Source organism: Excalfactoria chinensis, chromosome 2 (assembly GCF_039878825.1).
Source record: "Excalfactoria chinensis isolate bCotChi1 chromosome 2, bCotChi1.hap2, whole genome shotgun sequence".
NCBI lineage: Eukaryota > Metazoa > Chordata > Aves > Galliformes > Phasianidae > Excalfactoria > Excalfactoria chinensis.
The window spans coordinates 56,824,766-56,848,627 of record NC_092826.1 but is presented as its reverse complement, the minus strand read 5'-3'; the positions used below and the strand labels follow the sequence as shown (position 1 = coordinate 56,848,627).

The 23,862-nt window shown below is 42.2% G+C and overlaps 1 protein-coding gene across 1 annotated transcript; it reads right to left on the bottom strand.

The window, feature by feature from the left end:
* Positions 1–85: 85 nt before the first annotated feature.
* GLIPR2 (GLI pathogenesis related 2) lies at positions 86–23,470 on the bottom strand. The gene is made up of 5 exons (XM_072328921.1): positions 23,309–23,470; positions 12,837–12,945; positions 8,733–8,836; positions 2,705–2,782; positions 86–1,503 (listed from the first exon to the last, which is right to left on the bottom strand). Exons 1-5 carry the CDS (start codon positions 23,319–23,321, stop codon positions 1,343–1,345), a joined length of 465 nt encoding a protein of 154 aa, XP_072185022.1. The 5' UTR covers positions 23,322–23,470; the 3' UTR covers positions 86–1,342.
* Between the last annotated feature and the right edge of the window lie 392 nt (positions 23,471–23,862).

The following is a 23,862-nucleotide window of genomic DNA, read 5'->3' as shown; positions in this document are numbered from 1 at the left end:
TCAGTAATACTGTCCTATGTTAATGCCTTGGAAATAAAATTTAAAGATTATTCAACAAAGATTCAGGTAACAGCAAAGACTTCAGTGATTCATATTCAAAAATATATAATTTTCAGAGGTTCGTTGTATGTATTAAATTCTTGGTTACAGCAAAAGGATTGTAACACGCAGCATCACAGTGACATAACCTCAAGCCGTAACAGCGCAGTTTATTACAACTGTGTAAACAAAAGTATGTCTTTCTGCAATGGCACCCTTCATGAGCCAAATCTCAGCAGAAGTCAAAAGGAACCTTTACATAGAAAAGAATTGAAGCACAGTACATGAGCTTGACCAAAGTGCAAACCCACATTTTATAAGAGAAAAAAGAAAATGTCCTCAGAGGCGTCTTTCCAGCACACGATGTATTTCTGTTTCAAATGGTATGAACTGAGAGTAAACATCTCTCAGTTATGATTTGGGAAAGTTAATGTCTACAGAAGATATTCCCTAGGAAATCAAAATAAGTTATCATGGAATGAAATTCATGATGATTTCCCAGAGAAGCTTATTTTGTGTGTTAGATATCAAAGAGAAATGGCAATACCTTGCTGGAAGGGAAGTAATCGATTTGATTATATGACAATGTATATTCTGTAAACAGTAAGATAGTGTTGAGTTTTTAAATATTAGCACCTAAAATGTAAAGCTAAGATTTAAGCATTTCTCGTAGCTTTTTGGTCATGCATGAGTTATAGCTTGCTTGACAGATACAACTTTGCCAGTGTAGTCTTAGTGTCCTGTGAGATCCTTTTAATGAAAGCATGTATGTCAGGATTACACCACACTTTATACGTGTAACTTTCATACAGGAGGCTTTGCATATGTTCAAGCTGTAGGGATGAGACCTCACAGTAGCAAAAGGTACAGAGCAAAGAAGTTGCACTTAATAGCAAAAAATTGGAAAACTTGGAATATGGGATATAGATACAAGCCGGTATCTTCAGTGTACACAGAGCTACAAATCTGCTTGTTTAGAAAGAGACATCCAACATGTGCATACTCACATGCTGACACAGAGTTCATGCGAGCTATTACCAAAAAAAAGAACAAGTTAGAAAACTTTTACCCCTCAGAAATGCTGCATATACTTCATCCTCGGATACACTGAAGTCTCCTCAGAAACAACAGGGACCTAATGCGCAGATTGACTCAAGCAACGTGTAATTGCTTCTTCTGCAATGAGAAGTGGGCAGCAGTATCCAACAGGAAATGCCATTGAATTGTACTCCATTTCAAACACTGTTAAGTCCAAACCTCGGTTCATTTGTCACTAAGCAATAAGACTGCCTCTAAAGAAAGGTTATTTTCTTGGAGGAAGGACGTTTTCTTCATAGTAGCCTGGATTTACTACATTTCCAGCTGGATCGTACCTAGCTACCACAAATGTAGAACCATCACTAGCAGACGCTTTTCCAACTCCCATTCTCTTTGTGTTCTTCCAAACCATTGCTGTGAAATGACCTGAAGAAAGGGAGAGAAACATATGCAGATGCTTTAGGTACTGAATCTATGTTATTCCTTCAAACATGTTGAGGAGGATGGGGAGAAAGAGGCATACAAGACTGTTTTTTTCTCTAACAGGAGAGATCACTAAAGGTATGGAAAAAGACTACATCTAGCATTTAGTCTTGAACAAGCCTGCTCTGACCTGATTCCACATTAGCGTTCCCTGCTCTATATCCTATTCCCAAATAAGAATATCTAGTAGGAGAACCATGAGGAAAGACTTTGATGAATAACTGACAAAAAAGAAATGCCACAAAGACATTACAGTACTTACTTCCTGCAGTAAGAATAGCAGTCCTACCATTTAATCCTTCCCTATTATGCCTTTGTGGGCAACAATTCAAGATAATTTGTTTTTTTGTTGGTTGCTTTGTTTGTTTTTGTGGCTGTTTCTGCTTAATGGCCACCCCTAAGCTGTGTTATCGGTTGTTTCCCCTATGCACAAACAAGCACCATGGGAGAAAAACAAGATTTTCTTCATCTCATACAAGCTTAGTTGTATCTCTTGCTCAATTATTATTCAAGGAACAATGTTCACTGGAGCACTGGGCTGATAACATGTAGTCAATGACCCGTGGCTGATCTCCAAATTACAGCTGAAGTAATCTCTGCACTTGTAGTGATACATCTTGGCAGAAGATGCATGTAGACCACATGTAAACCATGGCACACTGTATTTAGTGAGACACCTCTATCATTTCAATTCAGTGTTTATTTACAAATTAATTTGCCTTCAGAATAAGGTGCCTTCTAAAAACTTTGGAGCTGCAGAAAAAAACAACAAACCCAAGATACCAAAAAGAAAAACCATACCAATATTGCCTACTTCCTTATTTCTCACAGAATCACAGAATCATAGGGTTGGAAAGGACCTCCAGAGATCATTGAGTCCAATCCCCCTGCCAAAGCAGGTTCCCTACACCAGGTCACACAGGTAGGCATCCAGGCGGGTCTTGAATATCTCCAGAGAAGGAGACTCCACAACCCCCCTGGGTAGATTATTCTGTCAGTTTCTAACATAAAAGTTTGGGGAAATTCTGATATAGTTCTCCTAAGAACAAGGTAGATTTTTGAAAAACATCAAAACAAATACAGCAGGCAATTTCTTAAAAGAAAAGCTTCGTTTTTGAAGAGAAGGAGATCGGTCTGAACTTACCTGTCCCTGAAGAAAACCCTGGGTTTTGAAAGCTGTAATTCTTTATTTCGCTGTACCATCTATCAGCAACGTCCTTTCCTGAAACACAGAAGAAATGTGGTATCAGGACAGGTAACACAAACACAAGAGCATTGTTCGCTTACAGTCTGACCAGCAGGATCTTCAGGTCAGGTGTCTGGCAAGATTTCTTCTTTGAAGGATTGGTCAGGAATAGGGATGCTCAGGGATGTAGCTGAGTCACCCTCTCTGGAGGTGTTCAGGAAATGTTTAGATGTTGCACTAAGAAACATGGTTCGGAGGGGAAATATTCATTATATATGAATGGTTGGACTACATGATCTTGGAGGTCCTTTCCAACTTTGGTGATTCAATAATCTTCAGTTAACAGCTGGCAAAACCTGTACAACCCGAGGCACAACTTCCAGGCACATGAAGGAGCACTCTTACTGAATAAGAGTTTTTGAAATGTAGGTAACACGATATAGCACATTACATATCAAGTATTTATTGTTTTGCAACAGCTGTTGCTACCCAGTTACTAATCAGTCTAACATTTTTTGTTAACCATCTCATGCCATCAGTTTTTGGAGTTTTCAGCTCCCTGATACAACCACAATCCATCAGTTTCTTTACTGAGATGCAGGGGACATGGCCATGGTTGGCACAGCCTGGTTGAAATCTAGGGCAGCAATGCACTGAACAGATACAGAAACAGGACCTCTGTAGAGAGGTGCTTTTTGGGTAAGATGGACCTGAAAAGGAGCAGAATTCTGACACCAACAGCTCAGTAAACAGGACCACAAGCCAATTCTCAGATGCTCTTAAAACTCTGCAGAGCTGAAGTTAGAAAAGCTCTCAGACAAAAGAGGTCAGTGTGGCACAGCACTTGGATCTGCATGAGCAGAGGTCCATGCAGTCCTTAACCGCCTGGCAATTTAACACATTGAGTCCATGGTTTGTGTCCTCTCAGAATCTTCTATAATTGTAAGCCTGGAAGGTAGTTAAAGATGCATATCCCTCATCTTGGATGAGTGTTCCTGTCATTAGCTTTCTCCACATCACTTCCAGCAGCTCCTCCATCTTCCAACAAGTTTGAAAAGACTTCAGGGAGCCGTGCTGGGTTTTCTGGCAACAGAGCACAGGAGCCTTTTCTACAGTGAGCCCTCCCACCTGTGGATCCAAGAGTATGAAGATGCTCCTTCACAGCTCCCAACAAACAAAAGTAAAATGACACTCCTGACATCCCGTGGCTTTATGCATTCTCATCAGCATTTCATGCTTCAAACTGCACCTGAGCCACTGTGAATTTCCACTCTGAGCTCTCTAGCTCAGGGTACTACATATCCAGGAGCTGGTATTATACAGGAATCCATGTCCACCACTGGCTCATTTCATCAGAGGTGTTCACTGATCACAGCTATACACAGATCACAACTGCAGCCAGTGGCATAGCACTACATGTCTGTAGGTCTCTAACAGCGACATGTGCCAAAGAAACAACCCTATCTGCTTTTGTTGAGCTGTTTAGGAACCGAACCTGATAGACAAGAGCAGATTCTGACAGTCTGCAATGAATCTGACTGAACAGACAGCACAGAGGGCAGGAGCTCAGAGCAGAACTTGCAGATGCACTCAAATATTACGTCTTTTCCATTACTGTTTCTTAGGAAATTCTTGTCTCAGAGAGGGAGGGGGGAGGAGGAGGCAGGCTTTCCCCCGTGCTACATCAGTAATGAAATTTCTGCTTGGCATTCCAGGAAGTATAACGCAAGGCCAGTTGATCCCAGAGCAAGCTGCCAAAGCTGTCAAGACTACCGTCATGAAGAACGCCGGTCCCTGGCGGACCGTTGGCTGCAGAACCACGGGTGACTCACGGTTTGCTATTTCGCAGCAAAAAGTCTCAAGCTTGCGCTGTTCCTGAAGTCAGACGCTGAGCTGTTAACCTCTTTAGACTTATGAGTGCAATCTGCTCAACCGATGGCGTTGTTAGCCTGGCAGCCTGGCTGTCAGAGCTGTCACTGGAAAGAAAATACCGAGTGAACTGCCATCTCTGAGAGCTTAGTGAACTGGAAGTTCTAGGAACTGATCCACAGCACACTGCTTGTTAGGAACGAGGCTCGCTTAGTGAGTTTATTTATATTTTCTACATAAAGACGTAGTAAACACATCTTGATTCCCAAAGTAAATGTTCTGGGACTAACAACAGCTTCCTTCTTTCCCTGCTTGCCCAGTGACAAATAACAAGCCCAGCAGACTCATATAATGGCTAGAGTCTCTAAAGCAAATACAATACCTGCTCATTTGCTACTTGAAGCAAAGCTAAAAGACTAAAAAACGTGCCAAGAGCAATCTGTGTGTAAATCAAAGGAAAAACAAAAACCATACAGTACAAAAGCTAAACAAAACGTTGTTGAGCAGAAGCACAGAGTGTTTCAGCAGACATGTCAGACCTTATAGAGCATATGCACTTTGTATATACAAGCGCTTAAGTGACTACACAATGTTAATGAACTACAAATGTAGGACTGCACTCTCACTGCTATGAGCACTTCACTCTCCCCTGCAGTGTGACGTAACATGAAGAGTAGTCCAAGAGAAAATCAACACCGTCAAGAGGTGCTGCATCTCCTCTTCTGGTGCTCCATTAGCAGAACCAGTTACTATATTACTTTTCTTTTTTTTTTATACATCCTTCCTGTTTGCGTTGCTGTAAACCACATTTACAGTTTCAACACTTTATAGTTCAGCTCCACCCTTCTCCTACCAGCAGCTGATTGATGACCTGCTTGGTTCACTTCCAATCAGGCTGAATCTCACTCTCACGGGCTGCATCAGCACTAAGGGAGAAGGGGAGCCCAGAGAGCTGGCTGCACATGGGTGAGAAAGTCTTTACCAGCAGTTGAAGTGGAACCGCAGCTCCATAGACTTGTACATCCAGCTGCCAGCAACTGGAAAGACTGGGATCCAGGGGCAGCTACTGGGCAGACCAGATGTCTGAGCCCAACAGCTGAAGGCACCCAAATTCCCATTACTGGGAGAAGAATATATGTATATATATATATATATATTTATTGCCAATAATATTTTATGATATATATATTTTAAGAATCCATTGTTGGAAATAAATGCATCTATATCTTTTATATGTATTCCAAAGATAGATATTCATCCTGATGGGCCACAAAGGGACACAGGATAAGGCCATTGATGCTGTTCATGTAAGTACTGGCTGCACTGTATCCACGTTAATCTCTATGGCCACCTGCACATACATATGTGTACATACACGCTGTCTATGCATGCATGTACATGCATCCTGGGCTCCGTCAGTAGAAGGATCCCTTCCACTTTCTGAGGGGAAAGCAGGAGAAGTGAATTTCAGTTTCCATCAGAAGTTATCTCAGAGGGTGTAATCCTCTATTTTCAACATTTCTCATGAAGGTCCTTTTTCACAGAATGATAGAATCACAGAATGGTTGGAAGGACCCTCAAAGCCCAGCCATCCCCACCCCATGCCATGGGCAGGGCTTCCCCCCAGCAGCTCAGATGCCCAGGGCCCCATCCAACCTGGCCTTGAGCGCCTCCAGGGATGGGGGGATTTCTAGCAGTACTGTGAAAATCTGGTATTGGAGAGAAATAGAGAGCCACAGATGCCTCAAGGAATCATGTTTGTGAGACAGAGTGTGCTCTTTCAGGCATGGGGCAGAATGTGCCTGTGCTGCTCTCGAAACTAGACCAGATTCTGTAGACAAACCCTACAAAATTCCTCCCATAACAGATTTGGGTAATAACATGCAGTGAATTTCTTACAAACTCCTCGAAGTTCATCGGCTGCAGTGTTCTCAGGGACAACACACCCATTCTTCATGACAGCATTCATCCCAACCGGAACGGAATCATTCAGTGCTTGCCTCGGGCCTCCCCATACACGAGAAATGACACGAGGCGTCCTAAGAAGCCTGACACAGTGCAGCTGCCCAGGCAGGCTGTGGTCTCTGTTGTAGCAGTGGCAGATGACAGCTCACTTACATGAACAGAGACAAAGAGAAGTCTGCCACAGAGCAGCTCCTGAAGGACTGGAGGGAGGAAGCAGCTGTCAGCTATTTCTTGGATTACAGGGATAAATATATTTCCAGCTACAGCTTCAGGCTGTGCAACTCCAAAATCCTGAATACAATGTAAGGGATTCCTGGGCCAGGAGAGGGGTAAAACTAAAAGGCTCTTATAATTTAAAGCTTAAATCATCTCTGAAACAAGAGATTTATCTTCTCACATTATCACAGAACCCCATAAGAGTCAAAATAAACAATAGCATCACTTTTTCTAGAGAGCAAACACACTAAGCTGGAGGTCTATTGAGTTTTGCTTTATCTGGGGAGGAAGACAGACTCCCTTTATTAAGCACTTGAATAGATGCCTAATACAAAATTCAGCCTCACTGAGCAGGCTACAAATTAACTATCCAGAGGGAACTGTATGAGAAAAAGAAGAAGTAACCAGCTCCACAGAGATGAAAACCAAGCCTGGACAAAACAGCTTTCTCTGAACAAGGAGTTTTCTTACTCTGATACTCTGACTCATCCTGACACATAGGAAATGTAGCACAGAACAAAAGATGCAGCTTATTTTTCTCAGGAAAGCAGTCAATCCTATGAATAAAAAAAAAATAGCAATAAAAAACTGCTCAAAACTGGAAAGTTATGCATGGAAACAGTGCATAGAAGAAAACAAGTGTGATCCAAAAAAGCACTAGCATTATATAATTTATGGAAGGATCCATGTGTGTTTTTTCCAGCTCTCTGAATGAGAATCCTGTTTCTTTAACCTCGGGGGAAGAGCATAGGCCATCGGCACAAACAGAAAGGAAGAAGTAAGCTCAGTCAGTGAGTCATAGCACTGTGCAAATTTTGCCATACATCTGTGTGTTCCCATGCTGCTCTGAAGTCTTACCTCAGACTCTTGCAATGGACAGAACGTCAAGTATTAGTAGATCCAATTAGACCACCCTGCGTTTCTTTTTCAATATAAAAAAGTACCCAAGAGGGGCTACAGCTGGCGCTTGCAAAGGAATCCAGCAGTACCCCTGGGGCTCAAACTCAGTTACTAAAATTTCCGGGTCCTTAAAACAGGACCTACAGTCCATAGAAATGAGCCCCTGTCTCCTCTAGGCTGCATTGGGAATTCCAGGAGTGGATGGAAAAGCAGAAAGCAAGTGGTCACTTATAATACAAACCACCTGCTCTCTCAGCAGGCGGAGGCATTAACTCTGCGTGCTGGAGGAGGAAGGAGGGAAGAGCCTGCTGAGCATAGCTCTGAGTGCTCACTGCAGGCTCTCAGCATGGCCAAAATTCAGCTCCTTGGGTATCCAAACGGTAGGCTGCCAATTACGTGCTACATTTATGATCAGAAAATATGCAGAGAACTTTTATCTTCAGAAATGAAGGCGGGGAAAATGGCTCAAAGCCTCTGTTTACTGACAAAGCAGAAGAGATCAGACATTGCCTAACACACTTGCCTCGGTCACTTTGGTTTCCCACCATCCTTTTGACCTCCAAAACAGGAACTGCTGCGTAATATGCAATTGCCATTTTTCCACCTTCCTCACCACAGCTGGCCTGTGGTCAGCCCATACTCAGGCTAGGGCAAACTAAGGATAAAGGTGAAGAACAGGGCATTGACACCCTCCTTCCCCTGAAATAGAATTCAGAGTAGGTACACAGCTGGGACATATGGAGCAGCCTAGCCACCAAATCCTATATTTAAGGGGACATAACCTGCTGCCACAGCGCATTACCCCTTCAATGCATATCTGTGCTTCTTGCTCTCATCATATGTAGGTGTCCGCATACCAGAAGCCTGTACCCATGGAACATGGGTTAGACTGCAGTGGCCACGTTTTGGAAGTGAAGGCAATGGCAGTACTCTTGCAATCAGCCGTGACATCCAGCTCACTCATGCTCTGAGCCCAAGGAAAATGAAACCAGCTATTTGTATGGTGTCTGTGAGACAGCAAGAGAAGAAAGTTTACCTGGTTGATCATAGGATGCCCAGGCCAAGTTTTCTCCACATTTTCCATTAGCAGACTCAGAGCTGTGTTTGAGGACCCTCGAGGCCGCCAGTTCTTCTGCATACCTAGCAAAGGGATGCACACATTGTGTTACAAACCACAGCTAAAGTGGATAGAGAGGTGAAGGAAGAGAAAGAGGGAATGCAAACAAGGATTGTTAGAATTATGGAATTGCTAGAGTTGGAAGAGAACTCTAAAGGTCATCTAGTCCAGCTCCCCTGCAATGAACAGGGACGCCTACAGCTACATCAGGTTGCTCGGAGCCCCATCCAGCCTGACTTTGAATGTCCCCAGGGATGGGGTATCCACCACCTCTCTCGGTAACCTGTGCCAGTGCCTCTACACTCTCATTGTAAAAAACCTTTTTCTTATAGCCAATCTAAATCTCCCCTCTTTTAATTTGGCAGCTGGGAAATGGCAAACCACTTCCCTTTGTCCTGTTAGAAGATGGCAGTTTAAGTGAAGTTACTCAGTTGCAAATCTCTAATGCCAGGGATGCTTTAAGCCTATATAGATCTAGGACTCAGGAAAAAGCAAAGTCCAGAGACCATTTTGCATGGTCTTTCATGAGCACTTGTGCCGTGACTGAGAAAGGTCTAAAAGACAGAATGCAGATCTCCCTTCATCCTGTCTGCCCAGCATCTGGAAATCCACAGACGACCCTTAGCTGCAACTTTTAATGAGGAAATTAAAGCATTTGTAAGCATTGCTACAAATGTAAACTCCTGACAATTCCAGGCCCCCTCACTGGAGTAACTGGCATAAGCGATAATGTAGCTTCAAAAAATCAGCATGCAGACAATTCATAAATCAGGCGTACATATGGGAAAGGGGGAAGAATCCAAGTCCCCTTCAAACAGAGAGTAGCCAACGACTCACTGTAACACTAGATGGAGATTTCCAGCATATATTTGCAGTAGTACTGGGGCCTCATCAATGCTTTGCTAGTGTTTCACTATTAGAAAACAAAAAGGGTGCTTAAACCAGCTCTAACTGATAAGCAGAGAACAGTTCCAAAAACTTCAGCATTAACTTCTCCATGAAACAGAAAAATAGACTGAAGCTGGGATTTAGTCAGAGTGAAAAGAGAAAGAGATCACCGGGAGAATTTGAAGCAACAAATGTGTACGCCAGCATAGGGATAAGGAGCATTGTTTCTATGGGAGTTAACACATGAGAGTGTGGGAGGTATTTCAATTGTCTTATTACAATGGGATTAAAAATAACTTCATGTGTAAAAGGATTATTCTCTTTTGTCAACATTGGAAAGGCTTCAGTACAGAGACATTCAAATTCAAAAGACCATTTGTCATTTCTCATGGCACCAGAAATCATCGGGTAGATTTAGAAGTCGAGTAAGACAAAACAATTGTTCCATAGTGTGCTACAAAACTTATCACCAATGAGGCAGATGCCAAAGCACACGGGGATCTGAAAAGAGCTAGAGAAACTCACAGAGCATGTATTCAGGCATTATTAGACAACTATAACAAAAAAGAAGAAAAGAAAATGAAGATACAACCTAATACTTAGGAAAACCATAATTTCCTAGATAATTCTGTACTTCCCAGGAGAAGATAACAGAGAAAGGATCACTATGTATGTCTTGTTCTGCTGCTTCTTCCCAAAGCTTGGATTACTGGCATCTGCCAGACACAGAATTGCTTAACTGAATGTTCTGACACAAGCTAGTACTTCAGTCATTAGGTCCTGATTTCCTTTTGCCCTATTCCTCTAATGAAAGAAATCAAACAAAAATACCACACTGAGCTGCCTCCAGTAGTTCAGAAATAATGAAAGCTTGCCAGTTGTGAGTCTGCTAGATCCTGAACTAGAGGATCACAGAATCACAGAATGACCTGGGTTGGAAGGGACCTCAAGGATCATGAAGCTCCAACCCCTCTTCCTGGCAGGGCCACCAAACTTCCATGTTTACTAGATCAGGTTTCCCAGGGTGCCATCCAACCTGGCCTTGAACACCTCCAGGGATGGGGCATCCACAACATCCCTGGGCAGCCTGTTCCAGGACCTCACCACTCTCCTAGTAAAGAACTTCCCCCTGACATCCAACCTAAATCTTCCCTCTTTCAAGGATCTCTTGATACTTCTTCATGTCCTCTATCACCATAGTCTTGTACTGCTTCTCTTCAAGGATTTGCACATTCCAAGCAAGAGGTAAGACTGGGACAAAGCTGACATGAATTTGAGACAAAGGGTGATTAATTCCCTCCTGCTCAAGCAGCTGAAAACATGAGATTTGTATTTGAGATCATCACCCTGTGCTTCATTACAGTCAGATATAAACAGACACCTGCTGAGGGTGACTCACTCATGCTAAAGAAGGGATCCAATAGTCAATTCAGTTAGCCTGTCTCAGTTCTTGGGACTGAAAATAGTAGAAAGCACACCATTTTCAAAACAGACAGAGAAGAAGAGCTAAGTAGGCAAAGATATATCAGACGATTTCAACAAAGATACCAGATATACTGAAAAGAAACAGTGAAGCTCTTTGAAGCTCTGGAATTTTAGATTATGCATCCTCTACCTTGACAAAAATAAGATTTCTCAAATTTCAAGCCTGCTATTCAGAACAAAGCATTTCTGGTTCTCGCTACCGAACAATTACACCAGTTTCTAAACACATCTTTAATACTTAGAAGTTAAGTTACCAAAGGCTTCCAACTGCTGTTCACCACAGTGAAGAAAGTCAGCCGAGAACAGAGAGGATTGTGAGGAATTCCAGAAGGACCTAAATATACCCAGGAAGGGCAATAGAGCACTTAGAGATAAATGTGGAGCGATGTCTATTTGACAGAATAATCTCAACTATTCATGCAAATTGATTTGTTCAACCCAACTGTAAAAGCTGGAAGAGAAAAGAAGTGCAACTGACAAGGCAATGAAATCTCCTCCTCATTGCGAGGCATCAGATGACGCAGAAAAACCCCGAACCTTTGAAGAACAGGAAGAAAAACCAAGATTGCATAGGCATGCAGATGTGTCACTGGCATCACAGAAATACTTTCTCTAGTTATCATGGTGTCTCAAAAAAGAAGTGGAAAGAAGACAGACAAAACTAATGTGGATTGCTGCCAGAGGGCACATCTACATGCCATGTATGTGGTATACTGTATGGCACAACACCTCACTGAGATCTCTGTTCTAGGCTGAGAGAACTGTAACAGTCTCCATGGCAGAGTGCAGCATGATGCTGAGAACAAATTGGGTTTTGGAAACACCACAGCCTCTCTGGTTCTGAGCCAGCTGGAATGGAGAAACCTGCATGGTTATGGTAGAAAGTGTAATAGGAGGTGAGATCTCAGGTTTGCTAGGATCAAACTGGCCACCATTTAGCTATTATGGGAAGACGTTTATTTTTGGAAGAGTTTAGTTACCATTTTTTCCTTCAAGCATTTTCTTTTTACTACAAAGATCTATTCTAAAATAAATGAAAGACCAAATGACCTCTAGAGGTCCCTTCCAACCTCAATCATTCTATGATTTTGGTGAAAACTACTTTGAAAAAGGTCATTACAAAGAGAAAGGAAACAGTCTGGTTGTCATGTATGCAGCAAAGGGGAAAAGCAATAATGGTCTAAAGATACTGTATGAAAGACTTAAATCAGGCAGTAGGAAGATCAGTCATCACTTCCTACCATGAAAAAGTTATTTTCTGCCCTCTTTCAGCAGCAGCAGATGTTCTCATGCAGCTGACAATACATCATCTCATGGAGATGAGAGCGAAGTATGCTTTAGGCAATTAACTTCTGTAAAAGAGATACACAAGAATAGACAGATGCAGCCCATGTCTCAAAGAAAATGCAAGAAAGATTTACACTACTGTGACCAGAGAAATGCACGTATGATTAGGTGGTGCTATTTGATGGAGAAAGAAGGGAGGAGTTGGGCAGGGAGACAAAAAGAGTAGAGTCCTTCACTTTCCATCCAGCAAGTCTTCACTGAATACCAGAATGTTAAAAGGAGTATTTTTGCAGTGTGCACAGTCAAACCTAGCCAATAAAAATGACAGAAATCTCATCAGAGAAAAGAAAGGAGTGAACTCACTGTTGGGCTCCTCTGTTTAACTTCTTGCAGAGTTTTAATGGGGGGACTCCGTGTTTCTTCCTGTAGTCATTGTGTGCTTTCAAGACCTCTTCAGCAAATTGTTTGGAAGCTGAAATCACATCAAAAAGATTGGAAAAGTCTGTCAAATACAGACATCAGTGAAGACAGGAAAACATACCCTGCAAACTAAGATGCTGGAGAAGACAGGACTGGAAAACAGGAGTACGCCACTCTCACTACTTACAAGTAGGATGATAAGAACCATTAACGCCTCTTGTCCAGGATGGTACAGTGGGATGGTACAATCTCACTAAAGACTGAAGAGAAAAGTGAACCTCATTCTCTTTCTCATTAAGGAGGTGATTTAAGGTTAGTTTGACTGATTTGCATTTCAAGACTTCTATATTCCACATGACCACTGCAAAGAAATTGAAGTAAGTGAGAACTGGGTCCTCTTCAGAGTTCTCTCTTCTTTGCCCTGATGAAGCTTCAAAGGGGGAAAAAGGACAACAACAACAAAACACCCAGCTCTTCCTTGCAGTTGGTTACCTAATGGAATTTCCTGCTTTGAGAGAAATCTGAAACCTGAAATAGGGTATTGGAACAGTTAGAGAAGCATGGATAGCATCTTTAAAACAGAAAGACAGTTTTCACTTTCTCTGTACTACAGAAGCTTCTGGACAGACAGACCAAGAAATATTTAGTACTTGCTCCATTACGGCAACACATATTTACATTTATTAATGCAATTTGTGACATAATTACGGACATACGCCAGCATTATGATTCTATATTCTATTCTATAATTCTAAATATTCTAATTAGAAAGACTCCCATCATTTTCCATTTAAGATTCTTTCAAAGCCCAAGTACATCTCATGACCAGAAAGTTTTTCCTGTTGTTAATCTTAGATTTCTCAAGTTCCTCTCATTGCTTGATTTTAACAACTATAATCACTCATCTCCTCCTTTATTAGCACGTACACTCTTCTGCTGTTTGTAATGATGCATTCTCCCACAGTATAGCTGTCAGTTTGCATATACTGTTCTTGCAACTTTTTTCTAAGGTAATTACCCAACCCACACTCGTGCTTTTAGCTGTTGTCAGAGTTTTCACTGGTTCCAACAACAGCCTTAAGATAATATAGTGACATAAAATTGTCTCCATGTCCAAATGAACATAAGACACCATTCACTCAGTGCTTTATAAAATTTCAAATAGAATATGGAGTTGAGCTAGTTCAATTCCAATTCACTTCCACCAAAGCATTTTTGTGGGCACATACCAAATATATTCTCCAACAACATGCTTTCAGGCTAAATTTATTACTATTATTATTATTATTTTCTATATAAAATTGTTGTCATAAGACAGCTGCGAATTCACCAACAGAAATCCTGTTGAAATGGGATCTGCCCATCACATTTCTACTCTTAGGTTTTTCTTCAGCTTTGTGCCACATGTTGCAAACCATCAAAGAAACCAGGCATCTCTACTTCAGTGTTTAAGCACCCACTCACTCTTTGCAAACAACAGTTTCATCCTTCTTATTGTCACTAATTGATTCCACTGAGCCAGGATCTTAAAACTCTCATCTGCTGTGTGGCCTGTAAGTCATGGCCTATTTCTAAGGCACCTGTCACAGGTTACTGAGGAAGGCAAGCCTACAGCCAACTGACTTAACTTTGCTGATGTAGGGGTCCAAGATTCCAGCAGAGATATTTTAAGATAGTTTTCTAATCAAAAAAAGTTGAAATGCACAGCTTTGGATGTTGCATCACATACTCCAGGCTGCATTGTTCTGCACAGGAGTTTATGGCTGCTGTCACCTAGGCTTAATTTCTCATCAGCTCAGCATTAAAAAGGACATATACAAATCTGATCTGCAAAAGTGAAAGTTTCAATTTAAACAATTTGTTCTTACTTACAATAACAAACGAAAACTCTAGGAAACAAAAGCTTGAACTTGACTGAAATGCAGGCCTTGTCAATCCACCCACTAACAGACATAAAGCACAACCCAGCTCTGTACTAAGAACTTGAATTACAAAGATCAACAAGACGTGGACGCGGCTTCTTCTAGCCATGGAGACACCCCTCTACCACACTTAGAGAACCCTCCCATCCTTCTCCTTTCCCTTCCTTTCCCAAGGTGCCTGCTACAGAACCACTTCTCTACAGTGACTCAAGCTCATGTGCTAAACACCACCCTCTCTCCACTTGTTCTCCTCTGCACTCTGAAGCGTGGAGAGGGACGCCCAACTGCCAAAGACATTTCAGATTTGTTTTGGAATACCTGTTACGTTTTTCCATTTTAATCAACCTTCCATACTCCAAGAAGCCAGATATTAAAAGTGAGAGTTAATGGGAGTTCTCAGGCTCCCACTCAAATGAGAACAGCTTCCCAAATAGCTTTGGAGATGTATTTTTTTTTTCCCTTCACATAAGCTGCTTAAGTGTCTAGAAAAAAATTATTTCCTACTGCAAGGAAGTTGGTTTTGGACATGAATCATCACACAGTTTAATAAATGAAACAACGTTATTATCTACAGTTGCCTGTTTCTCATTATTCAAATATTTACCTCTGCTGTGGATTCTTCTGGAACATTGTCTTAAGATATGATAGAATGCAACAATGAATTTACAAGCCATGATGTGGTTGTAGATTTCTTCAAACTTCTTCAGTTTTATTCAACTGGTGTGAGCATGGAAAAGTAAGCAGAGGCATCTAGGCTGACTTTTCCTATCAGATTTTCTCCTACTCTCTTCTTCCTTTACACTGGCCATCACAATTGAAGTGAGTTATCCAAACACCTTTGCAGTCACCAGCAGAACCTTGCAAGATGGTGCAACAAGAACTGGACCTCACATAGAATCCTACACAGAAATATACTGTTAAAACTGCCTCAGTTCATCTTCAAACAATGATGCAGACCTCACCTTTTCACTCTGTGCGTACATTGCCTGAACTAAATAAGAAGAGATGTACTCATGGAACAGCTAGAATCACATTTCTGAATACAGATGCTAAGTATGTTTCAAAGAACCCACCAATCTGGCAAGAAATGAATGCTGAAAACTGATACCAACTACTCTGGTAATGTGACTCATTTTTACCCAGGATACTGCACATTATTTCTACACTCTTTTCTGCCCAGAACACAGGGAAAAACATTCACTCTCCAGGCAAAAAGAAGAATATTAGAATGTACAGAGAGGACACAAATGCAAACTGTATAGAACACGCATGTAAAGGTAACTGAAGACCAAGTGCAGCTCTACTTTAATACTAAGATCTTCACAGTCTCCCTTGACTCTGAATTGTTCTATTTTGGCAGTACTAATGGAGTGTAGAAAGATGATGCAGCAAATACAGTTCTTAACATGTCCAACAACTTTGTGAGAAAATTCATTAGAATCTTTTGGAACTGCAAAGTAAATAAGTCAAGAAGTCCTTCATTCCCTTCCCAGATAACTAAGGATACCCTTATTTTGACAGGCTTCTCAAACTTTACATAGAGATTGGAAACGAAACTCTTAAGTAAAAGCAACTTCAGCTAATGACCATGTTCTCACCTAAGACCAAAGATACTTGCCATGTATATTATCAGCAACTTTTATTTTCACTTGAAATGATTCTCTAGAAACTAGCTACATCTTTCACATGTGAGAATACAGTTTCTTCCATGGAGAAATGGCTGATATTTAGCTTACAGAGAAAGCTTCAATAAAGGCAGGTACACCTCTGTTACATTTTGACTCTGAGTTTTGGTCTGAGGACATAAACATTCCACAGTGATCTCGTGCTGGGTGGCCTCTGCAATGCCACAAAGATCGATTACTTCATTTTTCTTATTCCACGTACTAAACTGCTCCTTACTGCTCCTCATCTGGGATAACAGTTTCTTCAAAGACTGGCCCTTAATGTGATTTCTAGAAATGTCATTTGGAAACATGGATTAGGCATTCGAATTCATGCATCACTTCCAAGCACAAAACCTGATCTCCTTCAGTGCCAAACTCCCTGTGCTCATCATAGCTGTTGCTAGACTACTTCCTTTCCAACCTGAATTTTCCTGCTTAGTTAGCAGAAAGTATTGCTTAAAAGTGTTAAAGGAATTGGTGTATGGATTTGGGGTATGGAGTTAGATACAAGCTTGAATGGGAGAAATTTCCTGGAACTTTCTTGCTTTTAAGCAGAAACAGAATGATTTTCCCTTCAGATCAGGAGATCTCTCTTCAGGGAGAAGATGATTCTCTGATGCTCTTCAGTTATGCCTTAACTTTTCCTACACTCACTACCACTGGGATGAGCTTCAGGACAACAGTAAGATGCTCAATTTAATTGAATTGGATGGACACACTCCCTACTCATTTTATTACCCAAGTTTCCTCTACAGGAAACTGGCAGCTTAATAACCTCCCATTACCTGCTTCATGTGACGTAACATGTTATTTCCCCCCATTTCCAATTTGAAGCATAGTGCCTGAGAATATAGAACCACTGGTGTAATAATGTTTCAATGATATTACTCATGTCACTGTTTGATTGCAAATTCTATTCTTGCCATAACAGACAGTGTTGATTACTTCCTCACTTAAGGCCTTTTATAAACTGTAAGGCAATTGACTCCCCTGATTAAAAAGGAACACCTGCTAACCTGGAAACTGCACAGCTCAGAAAAACAGCAGAACCTTCTGACATATAAGCTCGAAAGAAAAAATAAGGAAAGAAAAGCTAATCAGAAGTTACTGACAAAGTTCTTGCTTTCATTTTGGGGGGGAAAAGGGTGTGTGAGAGGAAAAAGAGCTTTGCTTGGAGCCCTCCAAACAGTGAGACTATCAAACCCCTTCAACAATTAGTTGCTATCATGGAGTGGTCATCACAAATAAGACTGGAAATGACAGCTCATCAAATCTAGAGAAGTCGGTGTTGTCTCCGCACATAAGAGACAATCAAAAAGTGTTATTTTTATCACTATTCTGCTAAGGAGGACAATCCAATATAGCAATGATGACACACATGCACATTCTCGATAGACAGTGAAGAAGCTGATAACCTTTTTAAAAAGGAAAGCCTCTCGCTAGTAAGGCCTTACATTCTTAGATATAACTGGACATAATTCCTAGGGTACATATGATATGAAAAGCAAAGTCCCAAGTGACCTACTGACCACACTACGCAGGAGGAGAAAGTGAATAATGTTTTCCTTTTCTTCTCTTCCTCCCTCCCTGACGCTGTATTTACTGAGGTCCTTCACCAGAAGGTGGTGGAACCATGGAACAGGCTCCCTAGGGCAGTGTGCACGGCCTCAAGCTGCCAGAGTTCAAGCAGCATTTAGACACTGCTCTCAGATACAGAGTTTGAATTTTGGGTGGTCCTGTGTAGAGCCAGGGATTGGACTCCATGATCTTCGTGGGTCTGTTCCAACTCCATAAGTGCTGGGTATCTCCAGTTCTATGATGCGCAGGAACAGCCAACACGTTCAAACTTAGAAGGATGGTTTCCAAATCCTGCTGCTACTCCAATGGCATTGCAAACCTTCAGAAGGACAGCTAACGTCATCATTCCCTGCAGCTATGTAACAAGCATACTTGCAGCTGAGAGCATGCAAAGTCCACATGATTTCTGTTCAAAACCAGGTTTCACCCTGATAACTTCAGCACAGAAAGATATTAATGTTTGCAGTGATCTTAAATAGGCCTATAGTGTCTTCCTCCAAAACACCCAAGACTTTGCCATTTCTTACAGGCTCAAACCTACAGTACACGAGCCAGTTCTAGAGAAGTATTATTAGCCACAGCCTTGGCCTTGCTTCCTCCTCCTCAGCAAGGCCACACAGTGACTCAGAGATAGTTTCTGTTCATACTGGGCAGAACTTGCTCACATCTGCCTGTAAAAACATAATATAGATAAACTTCAGCTAATCTTTTGGAGAACAGAGTGGCCTTAGCTAAAATAGCTATGTGAAATATTCTTCTGGCCTGGGGAGATATGCAACGAACAACTCCGTACTTACAGTCAAGTAACTTATTTTACTCACACTTTCCATTCCTTTACATAGCACAGCAACCAAGGCAAATCCAAATCCAAACAAGACAGAAACTACCAAATGTATCAATTATACTGATAGAAAGCAAAGCTTTGTTGAATGTTTTCACTGACTTTCAGGAATAAATGTTCTTCATGCTTAATTATCTTTTTCACAATGATTTCCCAGGGGATGCAGAAAGGAGAGCTGATGTTGTTGGACATGAAGCTATATGGCATGAGAAACTTTTCAAGGTATCTTGGTTAATAAAGACCATCACATTGCATCTCATTCTTTGTGAGCCACTTCACGCTGTTGTGATACTTGTCTGCCTTGCTGCTAAGGCTTCTAATATAACAAACAGGAGCAACCACTGTTACAAAGGATGATGGCTTCTGCATTCTCCTCCACTCCCCTTCACCCAAAGCATGATTTTATTCAACAGACAAGTAAAAATTAGGCATCAAATATTGCCTGCCAAAGCCCGATGTCTTTCTGGAGGATTTTCCATTATTTCTCATGTATTGAACTTGAACTGAGTAATTAGCATCATTCACACATAAAGGCTGGAGAAATGCAGGGTTTTCAATTGAATTAGTTATATTTATTTAAAGGTTCTTTTCCTACCCCTCCTCAGATTCAGTTCTGGTGTAGAAAGAAACGGCAAGTAACTTCTATTAAGTTCTGCACGTGCCCCATTGTTGCCAAACATGAATGCCTGGTTACTAGCAGCTTAGATTCATGCATTTCCTCTATCCCCTAGGTCCTGTAAAACCAGACAATGCATAATGTGCTGTCAGTTTGGCAGCTTGTATCACATTTCTCAGAAAGCAGACAGGTCATTTTTCTTGTATACCTGCACTTCTGTTAAGAGCTGCTACAGTTGCCTCCTCCTGAGATGCTGCAGTACAAGCTCTCACCTCTCATCAGCTGGAGATACAGATCATTCTGAAGAAAGCACTATAGTCCTTTATACCACGCACCAAGGATGCACCTTCAGAGCTAAAAGCAGCATGTAGTTCTAAGGGAGATTAAAAGCAGTAAGAAAAACAGCACTGCGTTCCTATCCCTTTTCTCTTTGTTAAAGCTCTTTCTTGGCCCTTATTTATTTTTGCACTGACTCAACAGGCAGCAGTGGGTAACTCCCAGCCACTACTTTGGAGTTCCACCCACATTTGCAGGGGGCAGGGATGGTGGGAAGAAAGAAAATAAGGAAAGCAAGCGCTGTAAAAAGATTCTCAGTATTTATTGAGCTCATTCTTCTCTGTCTGAGAGCATTTTGCACTCACCATCCAGAAGTCAAAGAGCAAATGATTCCCTCTCCACCTCCTCCTCTTAGTTTTTAGTAAGCAAAGAGAGCAAGGTCCCTTCCCCAACACAGAGTTGGAGGGAGATTGGGAGAAATGATGCTTTCCTTTCTCTGCCACCTTCCCAGCCCCTGGCAACTGCTGTTGTGGATATCCCCTCTGGGATGCTGCTGCTCCGGGACCCCGGCCCCTGTGCACAGCTGCATGGGGTCAGAGCCATGTGGTGACGGCAGCCCTAGCAACACAGCAACAAAGAGCAGCCAGCTCACCATCAGTTCATTTCCTGCTGAAATACTCCCTGATGGTTTTTGGCTTTTTTTTTTTTGCTTTGGGCTCTCTGGGAAGAGGAGACTGCACCACCTGCTAATCTGCATGCTGTACAAAAGGAGAAGGCTAGTGGGAGGATACGGGGGTCCCCACATTTGGCTGCAGTGTTTGCAGCAGTTACAGCCAGGGGAAGCATTTCTCTATGTTTGATAGGGGAGTTTCAGCGTGCATTTGGTTTTAGCAGCCTGCAGCACCCAAGGAAAAAAGCTGTCAGAGGTACCGATGTCTCACTGTGCTCAGTTCTACTAAGTGAAGCAAAACCAGTGCAAAGTCTTTAGTAATAATACTTGCGAAGAATACAGCTTTAAGTGTAATCCAACAGCTAGAAACAATACATTAGTAGGGAGCTCCAATCAAAATCAATCAGCTGGTTTTCCAAGGGGATACTTATACCTCAAGATAAATTCAATGAAGATAAAGAGTGAAATAAACAGCTTTGAAGACATTTCTTCTAAAATAGAGAGTTCCCAGATTGCATGAATTACAGTATCCCTACATGAATCACAGAATGGCCTGAGTAGAAAAGGACCACAATGATCACATAGTTTCAACCCCCCTGCTGCGTGCAGGGTCACCAACCAGCAGACCAGGCTGTCCAGGGCCACATCCAGCCTGGCCTTGAATGCCTCCAGGGATGGGGCATCCACAGCCTCCCTGGGCAACCTGTTCCAGTGAGTCACCACCCTCTGAGTGAAAAACTTCCTCCTCGTATCTAACCTAAACCTCCCCTGTCTTAATTTAGAACCATACTCCCTTGTCCTATCACTTGTCCCCCCTTGTGAACGGCCATTCCTCCTCCTTTTTATATGCTCCCTTCAAGTATTGGAAGGCCACAATGAGGTTGCCCCGGAGCCTCCTCTTTTCCAGGCTAAACAAGCCAACGTGTATACCTTCAGGCAAACTCTTCCTTCATTCTTCTGATCCATTCTTCTGATCCAGGAAAGGAGCATGTGCTCTGGATGTCACCGAGAGGTTGGGCAGATCCCTACCCATTACATTTCTACTACATGTCCCAGCAGAGGTAAATCTCTGTGCATCTCCTGTGCCTGCTACGTGTCCTCAAAAGCAGGAAATACCTCACACAAGACACAAAGTTGTGCTCTTCAGAATAGCTGCTCTCACCCACGCAAAGGCAAGCATCAATCTCAGACTGGAATTTAAAGACTTCAGCTTGGTATAAAGGGCAGATGGGACTTAGTCAATGAATTGATTGTTAGGACAGAATCTCAACTTAATGTACAGCAATACTCAAACCTTCATGAAAGGATTTCTGGCCTGTCATTGCTCCTAGTTTTGGAACAAAGAACTGATGTGCTTTAACAAATGTGCAGGAAATAACAGCTAAGGACAGTAATTGCCTTATGAATGCATCAGCAATCTGCAAACAGAGATTGTACGTGTATTAAAACAAGAGATTTATATCAGTTTGGGGTTGGGAGTGGCACATTGAAACCTCTGCTGCTTCTGCCCAGTTAACCTTGCCAACGTAGCACACAGATGCAAGGCTCATCTGGCATTCATACTTCTTATGCTGTTAGCAACGAACTGCTGAACTGGCTACTTCCAAACGATTACAGTAATTTAAGTGGTTGTAAGATCATTTATTAAATCCTAACTTATCCGAAAGCAAGCAGCTTCCAGGAAATGGGCCAAGCCCACACACTGGCAGCTAGGTGGTGCTAAGCCTGGGCTGGGTATCAGCCTGCTGCCACATACTGTGGAGTCAGAGCAAGCCCTTAATCACATTCTCAAAGGGCTCAGGCCTCAGCTGGGATGCTGATCTTAAAAAAGGGAAAAAAAAGAAGAAAAAAGGGAAGCAGGCTTCCATGCTGAGGCCCATTCAAGTGTTAGCCTTGAGTTTTAAATGTTTTTAAGTGAACAAAGGACTGAATTGCACTGAGCACGTCCTATATATGCTACTGACGGATAGGACAGACAGATACTGTGCTACCAGGCTCTGATTAGTTACAGAAACAACATCCCAACCACAAGAACAAGCTGTCTGGTTTCACTGCAGTTTCAAAAGATGAGCGTGGATTTTCAGACTCCAGGCACATTTCTGTCTGCAGGAAATTCCTTGTGGCACTAGTGGGACAAAGATGGACCGATCCCAGCGTGATCAATCCTCTTAAAGTCTTCATCTTCCAGGCAGCTTCAGTGGGGTTTTCTTCTACTCAGAAGATCAAACCCAAGCACACAGGAAATGAACAGAGACCAACAAGGCATCTGGCAGCCACAGGAACAAGGAGCTTGACAAAAATCTGCACAGCTGAGGAAAAACTTATGAGCTCAGACAGCACTTGGTTAAACTGTAACCAGATCTTGCATCTAAATCCTTCTAAAAGCAGGGGCAGTAAAAAACCTTCCCTCTCCAAGCAGCTTGTCCATGACTTGCAATGTAAAGAAGCTTTGCCAGACAGCGATACACAGCGTAATTTTAAAGCTACTAGATTTAAAACGATCCTTTCTCTGAATGTCATCAAACTCTTCCATGCAGCAGCACACAACTGTTAGCAGCAGCCAAATGAAAACCATACAGGATAAAACTACTACCTCTATGGTGAGCAGGCTTGGGAGGGGATGAGGGGGGATTCTTTTTCTTTTGCTTTTTTTCTGGCTTTTTTAATCAAACAGACTCATTTTCACTGTGTCAGAGAGAATGCTCCTCCCAGCCAGCAACACGCACAAATGAAAGCAGCCTGCTCATAGCAAAGCCACTGAGGCTTCAGTAACGCTTTTGGAGCGCAAAACCGAGCGGTGCCATTGTAAAGATATACAGCCAACTGCATGAACGCATTTGCTCACCTGATTTCCCCATGATCGGGTTGTGATTTTTTATTTCTTGTTTTCAGTTTCACCCGATGCCAGCTCTCTTGCCTCAATCCCTCCACTCAGACGAAGGGCTTTGCAATTTCAGTGCAACTTCTTCACTCTGCCGCGACTGCTGCCGGAGAAACTCCGCTGAAATAACCCGTTACCGCCCCTTTCTTAGTGCTCAGGGAAGCCTGCCCATGCCTTATAAGGAATAGGGGCACTGCTTTTTTTGTGTCTTAAAAAGATTCTGTTTGGGGTCAGGAGATCCATAGCCTCCACAGTAACCAAGCAGCTGAAAACCACCGCGTGTTTTTACATACCAATTTAGTTCAGTAATTGCAACTACTTCCTGATAAGAGCATGCTATGAAAAACAATTCTGCTGACAAATAGCTATGCTGCAATGCACAGCAGGGATAACCCATGGGGTTAACTCATACAGCTGCGTACGTGTTAAAGTTTTACTGAATTGCTGTATGTACAGTTAAAGCAGGCAAGCGGTAAGATAGCTAAACCGCATTTCATGAGTACAAAAAGGACTTTCTC

Excerpts from the sequence above, each read along its gene's own strand:
- GLIPR2 (XM_072328921.1), bottom strand. Across the intron at positions 8,837-12,836 it reads TTAAACAGAGGAGCCCAACA|GTATGCAGAAGAACTGGCGG; the intron begins GTGAGTTCACTC and ends TCCCTTTGCTAG. Across the intron at positions 2,783-8,732 it reads GGCATCCTATGATCAACCAG|GAAAGGACGTTGCTGATAGA; the intron begins GTAAACTTTCTT and ends TCTGTGTTTCAG.